This window comes from Stomoxys calcitrans, chromosome 2 (assembly GCF_963082655.1).
Source record: "Stomoxys calcitrans chromosome 2, idStoCalc2.1, whole genome shotgun sequence".
NCBI lineage: Eukaryota > Metazoa > Arthropoda > Insecta > Diptera > Muscidae > Stomoxys > Stomoxys calcitrans.
In genome coordinates, this window is record NC_081553.1 from 166,138,942 (window position 1) to 166,161,922 (window position 22,981).

At 35.5% G+C, this 22,981-nt stretch overlaps 1 protein-coding gene across 25 annotated transcripts in view; it reads left to right on the forward strand.

The window, feature by feature from the left end:
- LOC106081014 (TLD domain-containing protein 2) overlaps positions 1-22,981 on the forward strand; it is a 585,921-nt gene that overhangs the window by 505,812 nt on the left and 57,128 nt on the right. The window contains exon 1 of one of the 25 annotated variants that reach the window (XM_013242822.2): positions 15,903-16,747. The exons of 23 other annotated variants lie outside the window; for them this stretch is intronic. In XM_013242822.2, coding sequence (XP_013098276.1) covers positions 16,610-16,747 — 138 coding nt within the window. In that variant the 5' untranslated portion in view covers positions 15,903-16,609. Of the gene's footprint in view, positions 1-15,902; positions 16,748-19,392; positions 19,662-22,981 lie in introns of those variants that run through there. One more of the 25 variants, XM_013242845.2, reaches the window with a different exon arrangement.

Here is a 22,981-nt window from a genome sequence, read left to right on the forward strand (position 1 = left end):
AATTTAAAGACTCCTTTTCGTGCCAGTGTTCTATAGTTTCCTTTTTCTGAAGTCATCACAGTTTCTACAGAAATCGTACCTGCCACCTCCAGTTTAATAGAGTGATTTGCAATCAAACAGTGTCTGGTCATTGCGGATTCGAAGAGTGAAACTTCTGTTTTAGCCAATAACATAAAACGGTAGGCCTCTTCAAATTTAGATAGGCCGCATAATCTTGGAGCATTACAGTTCCTAATTTGTGTTCAACTGTCATCGTTTGTCCTTAGGGGCCTATCCCAAAGAAATTGTTTTCATGTCGCTGCGGAGACAGAGTAAGCTTACTTGACTCTGAATCTGACTTCGATTTTGGTTAAATACTTTGGCTCTCACCCGATGTCGGGGTAGGCAGCGTTGGTTCCTAGTCTTGCAAGCTCCTCTGCTCTATTATTCTCTAAGGTATCTCATCAGCCAAAACATTTTGATTTCTGTCATCTCACTAAGAGAGTTGCAACAGTCAAGGGTGGTTTTCGAATACAGAAATACGTTGTCCCGAGATCCTATTGCTGCTTCGGTGTCTAAGATGATATTTATGCCAAACATCGTTTAGACATAATAGCCACTCCATCACTTATTCAATTGTTAGGATCCACACTATAGTGATCGGATAACCAACTCGATAAGATAATTTCGACTTGTTTACATTATACCCCAAAGCGCACGTGCTCATCTATTAGCAGGGATGGGTTCACCGTAGCTCAGAGGTAAGCATGTCCGCCTTGACATTGAACGCAGGAGCTCAAAGTGCTGGCGGCACTTGTAAGAGATTTACCTTAGGTAATCAGCGTTCCGTAGCACAGAGATTAGCATAACGCCGAATGCCTGGGTTCGAATCCTAGCGAAAACATTAGAAAAAATGTTAGGTGGTGGTTATCGGCTCCTAATACTGGTGACATTTGTGAGGCAGCCATGTAAAAATTTCTCCCCAAAGAGGTGACGCACTGCAGCATGCCATTCGGACTAGGCTATAAAAAGGAGGCTCCATATCATTGAGCTTAAACTTGAATCGGACAGCACTCATTGATATGTGGGAAGTATGCCATGGAGACAGTACTATTAAACGTACTTCTATTGACACATCAGCGTAGTGGAACAGATATGTCTACATACCTTTTCAGAAATAGCAGTTACGTAAACTGACAATAACGTACCAAGGATGAGATTTTACCCCAAAAATTTTAACTAAATATGATACTGGGAACCAAGGTAAACAATTTTAGCAACAAACGATATTTGACAGAAAAACCTTTTCCTACAAAAGTTTCGTTTTGTTTTTTGAGTGGGGTATGTAGAATGTTCTGTGCCACTATATATACTCCAAGCTTCCCACAATACTTGTGGGTAAATTATTAATAAACATTCCTACGTTAAAACTAGTCCCTAGAGTTTCCAGCTCCTCCATAATGTCCAGGAATTCTACCATTGTAGATTTCTTGACAGCGAGAGTGCCTTGCTATGGGCCCGTAGGATTCCGAGCCGTCGTTTACTCTCGATTGGTTACGCTTTTCTGCTTTTGGAAAGAAGATTGTCTTTGTATTCTTTCATTCCGCACATGACATACCTATACAAGCGGAGTATATCTTCCAGAGCCAGGGAGTAAATTTATGAGACACAGCTTACAAATTAACTGACCATACGTTATCTGGGCTTTGCATTTTAAAGGTCGCAACTTTTGAGCTCTTAAAGGATCTGAAAATCGCTGATGAATGCATGTCAGTGACGACCAGTTCCTCGTTGTCCATTGGTGAGTTTCCCGGCAATTGTGTATTCAGGAGTAGTTCCAGTGTTTTTTCACGAGACATTGTCCACGCATTTTTGACATATGAATGTATTCTATTGCTATAGGTGCGCAAGTTGCAATCTAATTTAGACTAGAGCCCTCGGATTTATCTTGCACGTAGCTGCAGAATTCTATTCAGGATTTGTTCTGAGGCTTTTTCAACGCAAACATGAGGTTATAACCACCACTGAAAAAATGTTCTAATTCTCTTGTCAGGATTCGAGGACAAGCATTCTGCGTAACCTTATAGGCGGACATGCCTAACTCCACGCCACGATGGCTTCTAAATTATCTATTTTGATCCAATATCTGGAAAACTGGTATAAGCTATGGTGATTCTATTTCTAAGGCTGGTTACATTTTTATGTCTTCAATCTTGTAATACTTCTCTAAGAAGAGATTTCGTACGTCGTTTGGATTCGCCTTTAGGTAAGGAGCCTTACCATTGAGTCGAAACTTGAATCCGACAACACTGGTTTGAGAAAAGTCTCCCCGCTATTTCTTAGTGGGATATTTGTGGGTTAATTGGAGTGCTAAGCAGAACCCCTCAGAAATTTTGCTTTAGGTATGGCGAATTCTGCATTACTCAGTCACTTTTAAGACTAAAAAGACCAATGAAGTTCTACCTTCGGTTCGAAAAGCTTAAAAAATTGTTTGTAGTTGACTTTAACTTAAAAATAATAAACTAAAGTATCACTGCTTCAAGTGTCCTGGTTTAACGCTGAATAAAAGTCGGTTCCATAGCCAGTTAACTTCTACATATTCATCATCCGTAATGATTCTGATTGGAGGCCACCGTAGCGCAGAGGTTAGCATGTCCGCCTATGACGCTGAACGCCTGGATTCAAATCCTGAAGAAACCATCATAAAATTTTCAGCGGTGATTTTCCCCTCCTAATGCTGGCAACATTTGTGAGGTACTATGCCATGTAAAACTTCTCTCCAAAGAGGTGTTGCACTGCGGCACGCCGTCCGGACTCGGCAAAAAAAGGAGGTCCCTTATCATTGAGCTTAAAATTTGAATCGGACTGCACTCATTGGTATGTGAGAAGTTTGCCCCTGTTCCTTAATGGAAAATTCATGTGGAAATTTGCATTTGTAAAGATTCTGATAAACAAGCTTTTTGTTCCATTCTCTCTTTAAAGGCAACATACAAAACGATATATACCATATATAATTGTACACATTAGCTAGCCAGCTATTTACCCTGGTTTTAGACTTTTGCACGTTCCAATATAGTATAGAAGTTAATTAACTTTGTGATTTAAAATCTCTAACAGACATGACTTTCCATCAAATTAATATATTAATTTTAATATTAAAAATCAAAATGTTAAATAGTGTCACTTAAGATCTTTATAAAATCTTGTTGTCATGTTAAGAAAGAATACCTGCTTGCCCTTAACGATAGTCAAATTAATAATAGATTTGACAGTTTTTCAACAAACATGTTTGTTGGTCCATTTTTATTCTAATTTATGTACATACATATTAATAAAAAAAACTACCAAACAAAAATATGGGCCACTCACCTGAAGATTGTACTAGGAATTTTCTAGAGAAACAAAATTGTGCAATTAAACCTAAAGATACAATAGAAAATGACCTACAACTATTCATAATTTATTACGAAATTAAAAACAAGTTTTTCTACAGGAAGGTGGTCGTTTCCCTATTTAGATGTGAACGCACATAAAAATACAGATCATATCTATTCTTGAATTCTTTAAATACTGAGGTATGCTGTGAATACTTAAATGGTGGATAGAAAATCTTATGGATCGCTTGGCTATTGAAATTAAAATTTTTGAATTCTATCAGGCTTAGTATGTGAGCAGAATTGAATCCATTTGAATAAGTCTGGGCTATAATCAAACAAGGGAAACGAGCAAAAGTCGTCATCGTCAGCAGAGTCAGGTTCGAGCGAGTGAGCAGTGGCTCGCGCTAGAAATAAATTTTAAATTAGATCTGTTATCTTATACCCTATAACATAGGGTATAATTAAGTGGGTATTAAAGCCTTTTTGATTTGTATATAATGCTTAAGAGGAGTAGAGTTACCACGCTTTGTTAAGTGAAATTACTTTGATTATATGTATTAACGAGTGACTCCTTGATTCGATTCAGACATATTCGTCAGGTCCGTGTGTCGAGTCATGTATTCTTGTTAGCAAATCAATCAATTATCAATTTCAATCTAGGATGAGCACATCGATTCAGATGTAGAATATATACTTCCATAATTATAGTTCTCCCAATTTACATTTACAGAGCTGTCATAGTCACAACTTTACACCAATCATTACTATCTGTTTTTTTATTCAGTCTTATGATATATTCTATTTTGAATGACAAACGAATGTGATTTGGGGTTAATTTTTCCTTTCGCGCCTTGATTCCGATACGAAACAAAAATTGTTTTCAGCAGAAGAAATTGATTTTGGCATATTGTGTATGCGAAAATGACGAATATATTGGGTTGCCCAAAAAGTAATTGCGGATTTTTTAAAAGAAAGTAAATGCATTTTAAATTAAACTTAGAATGAACTTTAATCAAATATACTTTTTTACACTTTTCTTCTAAAGCAAGCTAAAAGTAACAGCTGATAACTGACAGAAGAAAGAATGCAATTACAGAGTCACAAGCTGTGAAAAAATTTGTGAACGCCGACTATATGAAAAATCCGCAATTACTTTTTGGGCAACCCAATAGGTAGATATAGGCATATATCCAATAAATTCCCACGCATTGGGTATTTGCCCAGTAAATTTCCGAAATATCCAATGTTTGGGGGATTATTGGAAAGACGTTCATCTCTAAACATAGGGAAAAGGAAACCAAGAGCAGAACCGAATATGTGCCTTTAATGTTATCGATATACGATAAATTATTATTTGAATTTTATCTTTATTAATTCAGTAGATCCAGATACAGGAGAACCTGCTTGCTTGAAGACCGTTCGATCACAAAAATCAAACAAAATTGATTGAAAAAATTACTTGGTCTTATTGGTTTTTAGAAATTTTAACACACTAAAAACTCGCTTGGTTGGGAATGTTTTTATTGAAAATCGTTTAATTGAAAAACACTTTAAAATACAAAATATGTTAAAAAAGTCAAATTTCGAGATATCACTCCGCTTAGTGAAAAAAATGTTTGTAAAAGTTTTGTATTTTTATTGTGTTTATTTCACCTTACATATAACGAGTAATTTTTATAGTATTTCGTACTCGCATAATTGAAATTATCGGATAATTGAAACCAATTTCCAGTATTTTGCCTTATTTTAATTCGAATTCGACCTAACAATTTCTTTATTTAAAAGTACAATTCATTAACTCGGTAGGGTATTATAATAACGACGACGCCGGACTTCTAGTGTTCCTTGCTTTTATTTACTAACAACAGCAACATATGATATTCAAACTGGTTAAAATTGGCATAAACCATTCAACCCCCACATAAATTTGGACCCACAATATTTTTTGGTTACACATATAAAATTCGGTATAAGTTAGCGCAGTTTAAAAAGGGTGAAAGAACTATGACGAGATAAATAAAAACAGAAAACTGCTTATGTTTCAATTATATGTATAGCAAATTGGTTTCTTGGAATTGTGAATTTTGAAGGCACACAAGATAGTTGTTTCATAAAATGCATTGCATGTTTCCGATTGGTTGAGGATTTTCATTTCGCTTTCGCTCTAAAATAACCAAACTTACTACTGCTACTGATAAAATAAAGCCAAGGTGGGAATCAATACATAAATGTCAAACCTTTAAGACTCCGTGATCGAACATAAGCCTTTGGCCAGAGTTCTCTAACGGAAGTTTTTATTGCACTTGGAACTAACGTATAATGGCTACCATAGAAGCTCTCTTAGATGAAGATAAAGAATAAAAAGTTGAGCACTTGCTTTGTACATATGCGGTTTCGCAGTAGCAGAGGTTCTTCGCATTGGGACTCGGATCTACTCTAATCTAGCAGACCTTGAAAATGTATCACTCGGTATCCTTTTTCGACAGAACAAAGTAATAAACGACCATGTCTCCATACCCAGATCTCGAATCGAAACCATTTCGTCCTTGATAATTAGGTTCGCTAAACTTTTGTACAACATCCATAACACACTAGACGTTTAAGCGAGAGATCACTAGATTAATATATAGAGTCACTTTTTTGAAAAAATTATTAAGATTGTCAACTCAATTATCCGCACTTCGCAATATTGCAAACTTCGGATAAATTAAAGAAGCAAAAATGTATTAAGTTCGACCGGGCCAAAATTTCGTCAAACCTTGATCTGAACCAAACTCGCCAGGAGCATCGAGAATTCTAAAACAATTTACTGCACTACACCAAAAAACGGGTGATTGGTCTATATGATGAATATAAATTCAACGAAATCGGGTAATAAATGCGCATTTTATAACCCGTGGACTAAACTCGAAAGATCGATATATATGACTGTTATATCCAAATATAGATCGATTTGAACAATATCGGCCACTTTTACCGATGAGTTCAACACAATTCATTGTGCCAAATATAAGCGAATCGGATAATAAATGCACCATTTAAAGCCTCTTGACTAAAATCAGCAGATCGGTATACATGATAGCTATATTCAATTACAGACCGATATGGACCATATACAGCACGGATGTTAATAAATGGTCCTTACATTCCCAGCAAAATGTTTGCTTCCAAAGATGCAGAAACAAATCTAGTTTTTGGCGATCTGACGAAGACTGCACCAAATGTTGTGTTTCACAGCTACCGCCCCACTTCCTACTTCATTTCCAGTGAATTTTATTCCACTCTTTTATTGCTGTTTAGGTACAATATTTTCACCGTTGTTTTTTAAAATGGTTTACAAAAGCGGATTTAAAAAAGATCTTGAAAAAGAAAAACGCAACGTAAAGTCGACATAGAAGAAAATTACTATAGGAGCTTCAAGTAGAAAATGTACCAAAAATTCTGCAAGAGTATGACGAAACCCCTTTCTAAAGCACCTAGCTTAATTAATCAAAATGGCGTACAGCACTCGACCAAGGATATGTCGCTTTGAAGCTACAAAACATGCAATTCATTCATAACTCCCCCAATTTTTATTTCCCAGAAGCGATTAAACTTAGCTTAATCAAACCCCATCTTCACCAAAAGCGTCCGCCTTGGGCCAAAAAAGTGATGTTTGTGACAATTGGATAGAATATGTGATCTGTACTTCGATTACAAAGACATCGACTGAAAGACAGACAGGCGAACTTGGCTTAATCGATCAATAACCGATTGCAAATACATTTCGCATTTCGCTAATTGAGATCAAAAGACAAATATACAGGGTATGCGTTTCGCTATTCTCCTTTGTAGCGTGAGACATCTATTTTCCATAGACTGAGGGAGTTCCGATACAGTAGAATTCTGCTCGAAACTGATGGTATGGCCCAGTGACGAGGCATGTTTGACATGGCGCACTACATTTCGAATATGACATCAAACAGGAAGGTTTGTACCTAAGTCTATATGGACTGGCCTAAGAATGACTGACGAAACCACTAGCACTTATTGAGATGTTAGCCATTGGGGAGTTTTCGTCGACATATTCTGTTCTGGGAACGATTTTGGCGCAGGAATGTCAACCCTGCCAGACTGTCAGGGCTGTGATGGATCGGGTACATACAACTGAATCTATGGTGCCCCCTTGAAGGATCAATGCGTTGTATGATGATAGCGTCAACGATACAATGAATCGCATGATGCCAAAGGCCCTGTGGTTCAATGTAACTCTAAAAATATATAAAATATGCGTTTCGCTATTCTCCTTTGTAGCGTGAGACATCTATTTTCCATAGACTGAGGGAGTTCCGATACAGTTGAATTCTGCTCGAAACTGATGGTATGGCCCAGTGACGAGTCATGTTTGACATGGCGCACTACATTTCGAATATGACATCAAACAGGAAGGTTTGTACCTAAGTCTATATGGACTGGCCCAAGAATGACTGACGAAACCACTAGCACTTATCGAGATGTTAGCCATTGGGGAGTTTTCGTCGACATATTCTGTTCTGGGAACGATTTTGGCGCAGGAATGTCAACCCTGCCAGACTGTCGGGCTGTGATGGATCGGGTACATACAACTGAATCTATGGTGCCCCCTTGAAGGATCAATGCGTTGTATGATGATAGCGTCAATGATACAATGAATCGCATGATGCCAAAGGCCCTGTGGTTCAGCACTTTGGGGAGGGAAACACACCTAATCCTGTTTTTGGTTAGAGGATTCGACTGTATGGACTCGATACCGATCCTTTTTTACTTTCGCTAATGAAATCATACACTACCCTTTCTTATTTTTTTCCTCACTCAAGGGCTTTCAGAATGGGCCAGAACGAGCCATCTTCCCACTTAATTTAACCTAAGCATAAGATTTAGTGGTTATAGAATAATTTTCGGTCAAATTATTGATCATATTATACTGGTTGTAACGTTTATGTTAAAGTACAACTCTCTTAGGTAAAAATTAGAGTTTTATGTGTAATGGTATTTTGGAATATTTACTTCATCTACTACATCATGTTCTTGAAGTAATCAAACTGGCCCCACCTTGTAAACTGGGGTTTAAAGTTGTTGCATGCTCAATGGACTGTATCGATCTAAAGGGAGATAATGTTGAGAAATAAAAATAAATGTTCCCTAATTGGTTATGTTTGCTTTATTAGGTCGGCTAATGGTAGGCTCATCGTATTGTATCATTAGTTTAAACTATTTATTTTTGGGCATTATTACAAGAACCCTTCACATGCAACATATTCAAAAAGTTTAATAATAGGTTATTAACAGTTTGATACTAAACAACTCTAAGAGGCCTTTCTTTCTTTTCATTGATGATCTTGTTTCAGCTGAAACTTTGATCTGCGACTAGCTTGATGAAATATCGAACTAAGACATAATTTTAATGGCAAATAGGTGGTTGTTGTCAATCCTTCTTATTTATCTATGAAATATTTTATCTAGGCTTGGATGATGATGTTTAAAATGACATTAAAATGGTATTTTTTTTTTGTTATTTACATAAGATAATCAACTTTATACAATTTATGAAAGAGACTATTTCCTGTTATTTCTTTTTTTTTCCTCATACATATATTGGAACTACGATAGGCTCTTAGTATACTCCGCGTTAGTTTTGAGATGATATATACAGATTTGGTGAAGCAATCAGTTTTGCGTTACCTTTCAAATTTAAATTTTTAATGTATTCGAATTTGTTCAATCATTTTATTAATACCCATTATCATTGGGTCTGTTTAACACCTCTAATTCATTAGGTTTTCAAATATCTCATTACCCAAATTCTATTATAAATACTTTAATTGAATAGCATTCCGAAAAGTATTAAAGAAAAATAGTATTATTGTATCTCCAAAGACCGGTTCATTGCTTTCCACATTGCTATATAACAATACTCAAAGTCAATTTAAGTCCAATAAAGTAATTATTAAACAGGTTCTTCTCAATAATTTTGGTTATGTTATGATTGTTATTTTTGTGTTTGTATTGTTGTAAAACATCAAGATCATCTTGCAAGTTGATACAAAAAAAAGATAAAAATAAATAAAAAAAATCACGCAAGCCCACCATACATTTGACCGAACAAATTCATTTCTAATTATCATTTCTGAAGATCAAGTTCGTGGCCTTTTTACAAGTCATTATTTATCACAAAAAGATTTTTTTTGGTCTCTGCTAGCGAAGAGCCAGCGAGTCTTCTTGCTTAAGTTTTAGAAATGCCATTTCTTTAACGTTCCAGCCATTCTTTGATTTTGTGGTATTCATTCATTTGAAAATATTATGCAAATATATATTGTTTTTAATTTAAGTAGTGAATTCATTTTTGAAATACCATTTTGTATACACGTCGAAATGTAGAGAGACTTAAATCCAAAAAAAAACTTATATACGATTTGTGGGGAACATTGCCACAAAAACGTAAAAAGAACAAAAAACAGTTCTTTAATATTTATCCTGTTTTCAGTTTCTGAACATCGAAAGTCAAATACACTTTTCCCTTTATTCCCATAATTGGTAACTGAGTAACTGTTTTTATCGATCATATATGTAAGATTTATTCGAACAGGCAGCCAACAATTTTTTTTCGATAGGAAATGAGTTTTGGTTGCAAGAAACAGAAAAAAATGCTGATGTTTTTTCTACTTCTCTTTTTTTACCCTGTTGTTTTACTCAAGTGAACAAAGACCAACTTATTTGATAGATAAAAATATCTTCATTGCTATGAAGGAAGCCAAATTGAAATGAAATGTAACTAAAAATATATGAAATATGAAGAAAAAATATTGAAAATGTCTCCTATCAATTTAAAAAACATTCAAAATGTTATATAAGACCACATGCATTTCAAACCACTGACATTTGAAGATTTTTTAAGTAAGATATGATAGAATACTGCAATAGAATAATTTGAAGTGGTACATAAAAAATTTAACGAATATATATATATCGCAAGGCCCATATCTCATTTGAATTACAAGCTGGGTTCGATAGAATAGAATATTATTGAAGATTTAAGGACACCCTCTTCAGTTTTCAATAATGTAATACCATTGTCAAACATGAAGGCAATGAAAACTCTAGCCTTGCCTTAATATTACCGTAAGAAAGTTTACTTACACAGATGGGTCAGTAGAGAAACTCCTGTTTTGTATCATTTTTCTGTGAAGTTGCTGAAAGAAAGAGGAATTAAAGCGGCTATGAATGTTAATGATGTTAGGGAAGTTTTCCGGCATTCTTAGTAACAGCAGAGGCTTCACGTGACCCAATCTATCGCTATGTCTTTGTTGACTAGAACAGAATTCCAGTCATAATAACAGTGAAATAAGTCACTGTCTAATTGGAAAACCTGCTAATAGACTAAAGGTTCCCATTAACGATTTTTGCAGAAACTGAGGATGTCGAACAAGAGGAAACTTTAGAATGTATATATGTAGTGTGGGTGTGCCGCTCTATGAATAAATTTAAAGTTCAAATCTTTCTACAATAATTCTTCACATTACACTTATATGTATTAGTATTAAATCTTGTTTGAATGCATCATAATGCCGTAATATTTTTTATAGTTTCTTTTCGGTTTGGTTTCCCCTTTAAATTATTACCCAAGGCTGATTTAATTATATTGACAAGCACTATGTACGAGAACTTTATAATAATTAGTACTTACTTGTGTAAGAAGAAATAGTATAGGGTGTTCTAAAAGGTAAGCTGTATATGTAGCTTACAAATGTAAAGTTGGTTAAACAAAGCGTTGTTTCTTAGGATTTTTGCATTCAAAAATATTCGTAAACTTGCTCCCTATATAGGTTATCAGTGTTATGCCCTTTATAAGTGCCTGTATACTAATTTCCCTACAGAAATATCCAAAGCACTGTTTAATATAAAAACATGTAACCAAGTATCTGCCATTAAATGTCTGTTTTGTTTTAATTAAGTCTTTTTTTTTTTAATTAAATGCACCATATATGAGCGGCAATATTACGACCGCGTAATTTCATTAATTAACAAAACATGTTTATGAAATCATACCTAACCTACTTACACGACATATATATTTTTTTAACTGCAATCAACTTTCTCTCATGGTCTTTTTTGTTGTTAAATTATTGAAATATAATTGGCACAGCGTTCAAGTATTTACAACGTAATATTGTTATAAATTCATATATTTTAGTATGTTGATTGAAACTATAACGATATGAGTGAAATGTATGATACCCTACCCTACAAATTGTATGAATGCACAATGTAAGTGAAGTCCTTTCTTCTTGGTTATTGAAGAGGCAGAGGAGTAAAACTTCTCTGCGATGAGTTGGAATGCCTTTCGAATTTGGCTATAGAAAGGAGTACACTCCGCATTAAACTTAAACTTTAATCGAACAGCATGGATTGGTATGGGATAACTCTCCGCAATGTTCCTTAATGCATTGAAATGGCAATTATAACGATATAAATTTTCCGTAGTTCTTAAACTTGAGTTAGAAATAATAATAGCTGCATTTTTATAATTCACACCATATATAGTTATTCAATCTGTAAAGCCTAGTCCTGCAATTTCTAACGCCTATCCTCTTAAAATTGTTTGAAATAGGCCATTTCGGTTAATAATTTAATATGGCGTCGAAATAAACTGATTCCTTAACTAGCTTTTCTGTACTCCTGAAAGCATCAACCGTATTCGAAATTTGAATTTTAGAGCTACAGGTTTGATCTGATTGAGCAATTTGATTTTGTATTTTTTTTTATCACCCAGATGTTTTAATAATTATCTTAATTTGGAATGCGAAATAAATGTATACACGAACGAAAAATTTATACCAACGGTATTGCTAGTAAATTAATACCAAAACAATACCATATGGTATGGATGGTGTAAAGGATTATTAATACCATACGGTATTATTTTGGTATTAATTCCGGGTATTGCTTTACTATCAATACCATTGGTATCATACGGTATAAATTTTTCTTTAGATGTATCCTCCAATCACTGTAATGATAACAATAATAAGCAAGCACCCATATAATCCAATCTTCAATTTTCAAACCTAGAGGTCTTTATATGGAGTTTGGTACGAAAAGAAAAGTTTTGACAATAAAATCTATACTAAATACTACACCGATGGCTCTTTAAATACAATAATTGAAATAATTTAGAACTTTTTAGAAAAGTTCTGGTTTTATTAAACCTTCCTTTTTGCTAACTCTGTTTGATCAATGTTGATGTTTATGAATATGAAGTTTGAAACCAATTATTCCTCTATATAGTATATATAGCTCAATTGGCATAGCTTAACAGTTGCTGTATCATGGATAACACTAAATAACAGTTAATCGACAATACATTTTACTGGTAATATATAATACTCTATTAAAAATTACCACATATATATTTTCATTATTTATTTATATAGTTATTTACAAAGTTTAATATCGTAATAAATTATGGTATTAAACTGTACAATTAAAGGTCTAACCGCAAAGGTTTTTAATCAAATACATACATGTATTCGGACTAAAAAGCTCAAACTGTATATTGTTAAATACGTTACACTAAAATATAAATCGCAAATAAACAAAAAAAGAACAATTATTTGTAAAACTGTACCTATGTTTAATAGTGGGTTGTTTTTACTATTTCTTCCGTGTTTTAGAAATTTGTTCGAAGTCCATTGTTTTGGTTCCTTAAGCCAAAGTTTATAACTATTACGAAAATATCTGTTGACACAACAAATACTGTAATACATAGAACAACAAAAAACTAGACAAATATTTGAATATGTTTTTTGCAAAGTCTAATCTTCATTGAAAAAGTGTTTTGTGATGATTTTATTTACCGAAGTTATGTGACTAGATTTTTTTATATTTTTTTGTTTATTTTTCCCTCGAGCCGAACTTAAAGATTGAAAAAAAGTAAAAAATTGGCACAAAAAGTTTCATTTGTTTATGTTGTGTTTCTAAAAAGATGACACACTTTATATAGGCGTAAGGTTCGGTGTAGCCGATTCGTGTACGTCCTCCACTATGCAATAAAATTCTCGCATATCAATGAGTGCTGTCCGATGCTACATTAATCGGCTATCAATTGAAAAGTTTTGCTGAGGTTTTTGCCAGAAGACTTAAGATACATTGATTTGAATTATTTGTGCAAAAACTTCGATTAGCTATAAGCGGAATGGTGAATCTCAATGGGTGGATTGAATGAATGAATAGTTTCAAAGAAAATATTCCTACGCACATTCAAGATTTAGCCCAATAAAATGGGACCTCTTTTTATACCCGAGTCTGAACTGTGTGCCAATGAGCGACGCCTCTTTGCAGAAATCTAATATTTAAAAATGTATTGCTAACATAGCACAACTAGATAGTGAGAGGATTAGTACCTTTGAAAGATACTTCAGATGCTTAAGTCAGGATTCAGAAGGATGCGCAACGGTTATTTTACTGAAAACACGTAATAAGCATATGATTTTTGAACTGTGACACAAAGGTGTGAAAAAGTGGTCCAAAAACCTGAATTTATGATATAGATTTCTTCTTGGAAATTTCGTATAATAGAAATTTTCACCTCAAATTTTCGCTAATACCTTAAAATCATGACATAATCGTGTGTTCTATAGTTCAACGAGCTGGACGTAACTCCCATTATTGCAAATCTTATGAGTTATGTGGCTTTTTGTCGGCGGCAGGGGCTTGGCCATAATCTTGATCGGCGGCGGCGGCTCGTCGACTGAGCCAATTCCAAAAATGATTAATCGTTTTATATTGTTGGACTAAAAATATTCAAAGAAAAAAGAAGAGGCAAGTGAGAAAAATGTGATGATTTTAGTATTATTATTTCGGCTTAGCCAATTTATTTGCTGAAAACGGCGGAGGCGCGGTTGAAGCAAAATAATTTGGCACGCCGCCGGTTGACATCGGCTTAGCTTCGTTCACTGAGCCTAAATACCAAGATATATTAATTTACAGGTAGTGGCAGTTGCCCAACAACAAAATATTGAGTGCACTATCTGTCAAAATCAGTGATTAGTGCAACTCTGATTTTGTGTATGTTACTATTTCGCGCCACTTTTTGTTGTTTGTGTGTGCTATGGTTCTTACCTATGATACACACACACAAACAAAACTCATTGACAGATAGTGCACTTCGCAATATATTTTCTGCCTGTCCCTGCTTTTATTTAATGAAACCAGCTGGTTTTGGTATAAGAGCGAGAAAAATACAGCTCATTTTCAGGACAGACAGTTTATTGCAGAGCTTTCTGCATATTGCGATCACCATGACATTTTACGTTGATTTAGGCATATCCTTCGTCCGTGTGTAGAAATCACGATAGCGTCTAGACGAATAAATCAAGTCGCTTGAAATTTTTCACAAAAAATTCCAATCGATGTGGGTCGTTGGAGATTGTAAATGTGCTAAATCGGTTCATGTTAAGATATAGCTCCAATAAAAACCTATCACCCGATTTGATTTCTTGAGCCACTAAAGAGCACATTTATTCTCCCATTTGGCTGTAATTTCAGTCTCAATCGGTGCCTAACCTGATATAGCTTTCATATAATCCGATCTCCTGATTTTACTTTTGAACCCTTAAAAGGCGAGATTCTTATCGGTTTTAGTAGAAGTTTTTTACGTTCATTTCTACTTTTGCCTTCTTCCAACATTTAAGCCAAGTGTGGCCCGATTGGGTCTATAAGCTGATGTAGCATCCATATAAATCCAATTTCAAATACAACTGCATGTCATGGCAATCACGCGTGAACATAAACTCGAAACGGGCGACCGTCACTGTTGCACGAGCATTCAACAATATTTACCTGATGATCTGTGGCACCATATTTACCGAGAAAACACAAGAGGCACAAATACCCGCCCGGGCGATGTAAATAAAAGATTCATTGGAAAACATCCAAAGAGGGTTTGGGAGAGTGCGAGTGCAGCAAGTCATTTAAAATTCTAAATTAGTAAAAACCAAATAAACGACAACAACAATGGCTGATTGTTTTTGTTTGTTCATTGTTGGCTATTGGGGACGATTTTGGCCGTCGATCAATTGCGCCGCCCAATATCTGTCCATTTGTTGGGTGTGTGTGTTTTGGTGCCATCTCTCAGCAATAAGGCCGGCTGTCGAACGGATGTGATGTATGAGCATCATCGACCATCTGATCATGATCACTCATTATCATGTCACCCATCTACAGGCGGCCGGACTAGTATGAATTGCAATGCTTTTAAAGTGTTTTTGCCTTCACTCTACTTAATTCTGTTCTGCTGGCTGATGCTACTCTCAACGACCAGATGATGATGTTTTATGAAAACCATGGTAATGGTGGTGGTGGTTTAGGCAGGCGGCATTAGTATAGAAACCAAATCATTCCGTTTCCTCTCTTTCTCGCTCTCGCTCTCTGTCTGTGTTTTTGGACAGCCTTTTGTCTTTATAATTTCCCATCAGGCGAGTGACCAAAATCAAAACAACAGAACCCTCGAACAGCACGTTGAGCTGAGTGACGGAATACAATTGGGTGCCACCAATAGGCTTCCAAGTGTTAAGCGAATTTAACTTAACCACAGACAGAAGTGAAGTCTCAGGGCTCGGCTTGCCAGCCAAGTCATACAAAAGACCTAACAAAGAAAACAAGAGTCAAAACAGCGCCGACGCCGCCGCTATCTGTTTTCATCATCGTCGTCGTCGTGTGCCGACAACGTTGTTGTTGTCGTACCGCCGTTGAAACTGAGTCCAGTTTGCGTTGCGACAGACAAGTTCATTCAGTTTATGCGCAGTCACAACTTGTGCTTCTTACGCGTTTCATGTCGACGAGATTGCTTTAAACGTTTTGCATAGTAGGAGCAAAAAAAGTAGAAAAAACTCAGAAAAATAATAAACAAATACGAACGCAATAAGCAGCGTGGAAAAGATATTTCGATACGGTTCGCTAGGTATTTTTTGGCGACTCTTCTTTGCCTAAGAAAGCAAAATTTTGTGGCAAAAATGTGACTTAATTTTTTTTATCTATGCACAAAAATAAGTTTTGTAAAAGAAAGAAAATATCCGAAAGTATCCTAAAAAATTTTACCCCAAAATAATTTACCTTAAGAAATCACGTAACGAATTTACTACATTACATAGCCAACAACTGTGATATACAAAGTGCATCCATTTATTACAAAATACATTTTACGTATTTGTGTTGAAATTCAAAATTCCAAAGAGAAAATGTTTTCCTTAAGTGGTGATCATGTGTCGAAATTCCAAGGAATTCCAGTCACACCGGCCAAAATAGGTTTAGAAAAGCCAGACATCAGCGCCAAATCGAAGAAACTGTCAAAAATTGCCAAATACATCAGAAAAAAGGTAAATAAAGCAATGACAATTTCAACTCTAAAGTATCCAATTACACTGTGCGACAAAAGCAATCAAGTATGCAGTAAAATAGTAGTAGGGGCTATAGCAAAACCTTTTTTGTACATCCTTTCATAGCATTTTCATTATTTCAAAACTATTTTTCTTTAATTGATGCCTGCATACTAAATGCAGCACGTTACATGATTAAATCGGAGACGACAGATAAAACTCTAAAGGAAATTTCCGTAATACAGTTAAGCGGTACACAAGGTCTGTTTCAGAAGAATCTGTCAAAAACTTTAGAAATTGTTTATCGTTTTAGAAATTTTTACAAATTAAGGCAAACTTCTTATATTTAAAATAATGCGTATTTAATATCTGTTTTATCGCAGGGATTCAAAATTGGGCATTATGTGTGCTAGTATACGTGCTACAGGTTTGCCTTTAACACGCTACTATTTAAATGCTGTGGCGTATATTCGCCTTTGACGCTGAGTGCCTAGTTTCGAATCCGGGTGAATAGAAGAAAAACATTTTCGACGGTTATTACTCTCCACTCACGCACCTACATTACAAATGTCACCAGCATTTCTATTAAAAGATACATATCTATCAGCGACACTCTGTTCGGACTCTGGTTATAAAATGAAGGATAAGTCCTGAATCATTCAACCCTCATTGATATTTGAGAAATCCCGCTCCGATTTTTGCAAATTTTAAAATCATAATTGGGGCAATAAACAACCAAACACACGCTTTTAAAAATTGAAACAAAAGAGAGTAAGTACGGACTCTAGTGACTGCAAAAATCATATCGGGCATCAAAACCATCGAGCGTTCCGGTAAACTTGAAAATCAATATTAACCAAGTCTCAGTAAATGGAATTACTTCGTACTCGCAAGACAAACAACCATGAAGAGTGCAATTTCGTATTCAGGGCACTAGCATTCTGCTAAAGGATATCTTGTGAACTTATAAGTTGCTTGAATCAGAATCATAGACAAAAGAAACAGACTGTCTTGGCCTGTCATGAGAAATAAACTCCTTCAACCAATTCACCCATAGTGACAAAACGACCTATCTATCAAAGTGTTGAGAATCCTAAAGCGAACTACTAAAATCATTCTGTGTAACTTCTGGTGCTCTCTTCTTATAAAGTCCGCAACTGCATTAGTAGATGTGTAGTTTGCAAGATGAGACACAACAAGTAAAAAGTGCAAAGTTCGTCCGGGTCGAATTTTGCGGAACCACCGTCATGGATTCTGCTAAAAATGTCCACAAATGAAAATGCACATTCCATAAAGGAACAAGGGATACTTCTCTCATATCAATGAGTGCAGTCCGATTAAAGTTTAAGCTCAATGACAAGCCGCCTCCTTTTTTATGCCGAGTCCGAACGGCGTCCGCATAGCGACACCATTTGGTAGAGAAGTTTTAACATAGCAGGATACCTCACAGATGTGGCCAGCATTAAGGGGATAACAACTTCTGAAAAATTTTCTGATGTTCACTCCGGGATTTGAATCCAGCCGTTCGGCATCATAGCCAGACATGGTAACCTTTGCGCCACAGTGGCTATGGTAGTGAGTATAAAAATCGAACTGCCGTTGCAGTTACGCCGTGTGGAGCATTCCCCCATTCGCAACCTGTGGACTGGTTGCTCGCAGCTAAGCTTCTCGTGACAGCAATGAACACCACACAGATCGGACCTCCATATGCCAGCCTGTGTGGTGCTCATAGCTATCCCGTGCCGAAGATTGGTTTCATGGTAGCAAGTAGTGGCATCTTCCTTTCTTTCTCCATTTGTTTTTTCAATAAATTGAACCTCAACTTATCACTACAACCTAACAGTTCCCCCAATGATTGGGTCTAAGCACCGGAACGCCCTTCCTCCCCATAACGGGGTTACCAAGGACTTCTAACCTCACATGAAATGCAAGCATTTGGCAATTAACTAAGATAGACCCCGCCAAAAACATTTGGACTAGGGCACGACCTAGTGTTTGAAACCAGACTTTCAACGCCATGGTGTGGGTGTAATCTTAATGTCTATTTGATCTCTAAGTGGTGCAAGTTGTATCATTGCATAACTGTATTTCATATTGAAAGCGATGTTGACAGTTTCCACTATTTATTGTTTGAAGAAGAAAACCATGATTGTATTAGAAGTTAAGCAAAGTTTTGTTTATATTTTACACAGTTGGTTTGATACAGTCTGCTTTCGCAACTTTTGATGTATTACGCGTTTCTTTTGTATTCACTAAACTCATGGAGTTTAAGATGGTAGCACAGTGTAGTTCAATTTTTAGTGTGTGTATATATTGTCTGATTTCCGTTTGCTCTTTTTTGCTGTCCTATTCTGTTTACAATAATCAAAAACGCCAACAACTATAAATTGGAAGAAGAGCCACAATAAAATAGACATCTATTTTTATTCAGACGAAAACATCTTATTTTTCTTCACACACAGACCCACATTCTTTTCGAGGTTACCATAAATTGTTTCTTGTTGAAAATTCAAAAAAACAAAAAAAAAAACGAATCATCAACCTCATCATCACCATCACCATTGCCAGCGTATGGGAATTCGCTTTTAGTTGCTTCCACGATATTTAGCATGAAAGACATCGGTCAAATTTGTTTAAATAGAAAAAATTTGCAGTAGCTACTGTAAACTTTGGCCGCCGCCGTTTGCCGCGCAGTGTAAACAAAGTGAAAGTTGTAATTGATTTTTTGTTTTTGAAATATGCCAAAAAAACACTTTGAAACGTGAACGTGCTTAAAATGTTTATAAATTAAGGCAACAAGTATTGTAATCAAGTTCAAATAAAATCATTACAACGAAAAAGCGAAAGACGGCTATTAAGCATTTAAAGGAGACGCCTCACACCTGCAGCAACCAAAATGTCTTTGAGTAAAAAAGTAATTTTCACTATAATGGCATTTGAGCAATTGAAAAAAAAGAAACTATTTGACTTTCAAAATCGTCTTTTTCCATGATTCAAAGAGAATGGGCAATGGCATGCTTTTGTGCATGTATGTATGTATGTATCTTCCAGAGTTCCAAAGATCGATCTCTTCCTAGGCGTTTCCAATAGATTTTTTCCTGTATTTTATCTTTTACTTATGCGTTGTTTTCTTCCTATGATTGCAATCAAAAAATAAATAAACAATTAATTGTTTACATGCAAAAACGTTTAAAGAAATTTGTTGTGTTTTCGAGCTTTTATTTATCAATTCCCTTTGGGCTTCCTGCACAATATGCCGCATTATTATATTGCCCATGACTACTTTAAGTAATTTTCATTAAATAATAAAAATCACACCAAATTTAACTCAAACATCGTCGTCGTCATCATCATCATCAGCAGCAAATTAGAACAAATTATCTCACAATTTAGAAGCAAGAAGTTGTATGATTTGCGTGATGCTAATGTTTTAATGAATTTCCTTAAATTGTTTTACGGCTATTGAAAAACTGTTTTCTTTTTATCGTAGTAACCCAGCAATAATTGTCCGCAGAGAGTTAAGCAATATGTGTATGGTGTTCAAGAGGCATCGTTTGCTAGCTAGTCGAACTCAGTTAGGAATCTAACAGAATTTTGACAGTACAATCGAATGAATTACAAAAATCCCTAAGTCTGATTTTGGTGAATGTATAAAAAAGGATTTACTCATGCAGAAGATTACAAAATGGTAAGACAAACACACATGCATTGGAAAAGTCACACAGTCAGTAGGACAAAGTGTCAGTTAGTGTGTTTTATGCATTTCATAGAGGTTCTGTCGCAATTTCTTCGACGAAAATACAACCTACCAATGTACGACCTTTGAAGCCCTCACACCTAAAGATTTCTGATAGTGACCCCCTTTACCAAAGGGTCCAAACACGTCAAATCATGGTGGGTGTGGAGTATCTCCGGTGGCTTTCATTTTTCCATTGTATAAAATTTCCAATCATTAAGCTCATCGCGAAAGAGAAATTAACACATCATTAGAAAATTTATTCTCGCCCTAACGGCCAAATAAAATACGATAATTAAGTCGTTCCACCTTGTACTTAAATCTAAAGAAGCTAGATTCCAGACGCTCTATTGCGTTGGATTACGGATAATTGGATGAGAGTCAATTATAATCCTTTCGGCAAGAATAGGACTTCATTCTTCATCAGAGCTACTAGACAATCAAACTTAATCCTTACCCAATTACGGGAAAGAGAAATTTGTAAGTGATGTTAGCTTGTTTAGAGAATTGGTAATACAGTATTATAATTAGAACTGCTGCAAACTAGCCTAGATTTACCTCTACAGCAAAGATGTTTGTTTTTTACCTATGCCCGCCGCAATGAACACGTACAGTGTAATCAACTTCGTGTGCCTTCGTTCGGTCGAGGCGTTGCTGTTATTTACATAGCATTGTTGTTGTTTAACATATGGTTGATTGTTCGGGATTTATTGCCGCTCATACAAACACAATTTAGTATTTTCAGCAGTGTTTGTGTGCATATCATTGACCAACAGACATTAAATAGAAAAAATCGTTCCCAGAACGAGTTTTGTATTGGAGATCGTTATACAAGACAGCTGTCCCGAAGTGTCTCATATAGCAGCCCCGGCCTGTAAATAGCCAGGTACATTCAATAACACAATGGGAAAACTAGCAAGGTCGGCTTAAATAAGGCTTGGCAAAAGAGCTTCAAGGCCTTCTCATAGACGAACTGTATGCCTTCTAATAGAAAGGCCGTATTCATTCCAAAGTGATGTTTTCAAGAGGACTAACTTGCAACATCTAAAAATTTAAGTACCACATAAAATATATGGGACACATGTGAGTGTCTATTCTTAATGTTTTTAAGCAGTAATTCTGTCTTCATAAGGCCATGTTTTTACCGTGAAAGGCAAATACTATCCCGGCAACGTCACTCAATGTTAAACTGATATAAACGTGGAATTCGGAGACCAGGCTTCGCAGATGCAAAGTAAGTAGTGATATCAGGCCTCGAAGTCACCGTCTTTTACCGTTTGGAAATCATATTTTGGTTAATTCCTTACAACTATCCAAGTGTAAGGGAACACTGTCTTACGGCTAATGTTCCTATTCCAAAGAAATTTCGATTCGAAGGCAAGGCCCAAGAAATTCACTATCGACGACTCGTCCTTAACTCATTTCTCGTAGACCAACTCGACAGTATCTTCAGTAACCTTTCTGACAGATCGTCGAAAGAACCTCAACACATTTTGCTCGAAAAAAACTAGTTTTACCAATTCTTTAATTTTTTTAGATTCACCGAAAAATGGGTATTGGGTATAAAAATGTTGTTCTACCGGTCAATACAAATTCGTTGGTTAAGGTTAAATGACCAGACCATAAAGACAACTTGGTGATAAAAATTTAAGCGTACTCATATTGGTGAAAAAACAAAGTGAATATTTAAGATTATAATTTTGTTACCAAAGCTAAACGATTTTTCTTTATACCCAATCTTTAGCCATGCATTAAAAATGAATTGGAAATTTCGAAATAAGATTCCAAAAAACTCAAATAAGTTAAAAGAAGACATTTTCGTATTTCTTCCCTAGCAACGGTGTATTATAGCCACATATGTACGTCATGGATAAATTACAGATAAATAAACATTTTGAAGTTCACAAATAGACTGGTAGTTGGCACATGTGAGAAAAGGTAAATGGGAGTTTACCAAGTTCATGCCGCAAGCAGAATTTTGCGCTGAATGGCATGCTGTTTGCGTCGTTTGCATATTATCTATTATTTTATTTGCCGTGCAGGGTTATATAGAATCTCATCAGTCTTAGTTTCCAATATGAATATCTTTCTTTTTTTTACTTCGTTCTTATTTTGCTTTAAATTAATTTTTTTTCTTGGCTAAGCTTCTTGCTTTGAAGAAAAATAGAATAATGAACGCCATATATACGCTTGACATTTGATGTAAAATTTTGAGCGAAATTTTTATACTCTTTGCATACATACGAGGACTACACATGCCGCATTCTCTTTTAAATTTAGAGAGTAAAGTTTTGTGCTTTGAAATGTCATTTAACTAAAACAAACAATCCAGATCATTTCGTTAATCGATCTGGAATACCGTTCCTGATATCAAAAAAGAAACTGGTACGGGTCTCGGCCATCGCCAGAAACAGTTGCAATTTATTTTATCGTAACTCACGGATTTTAATTATCTCTCGAAATTTTTGGTCTTTCCTCAAAATTTGCATGATTTTTAT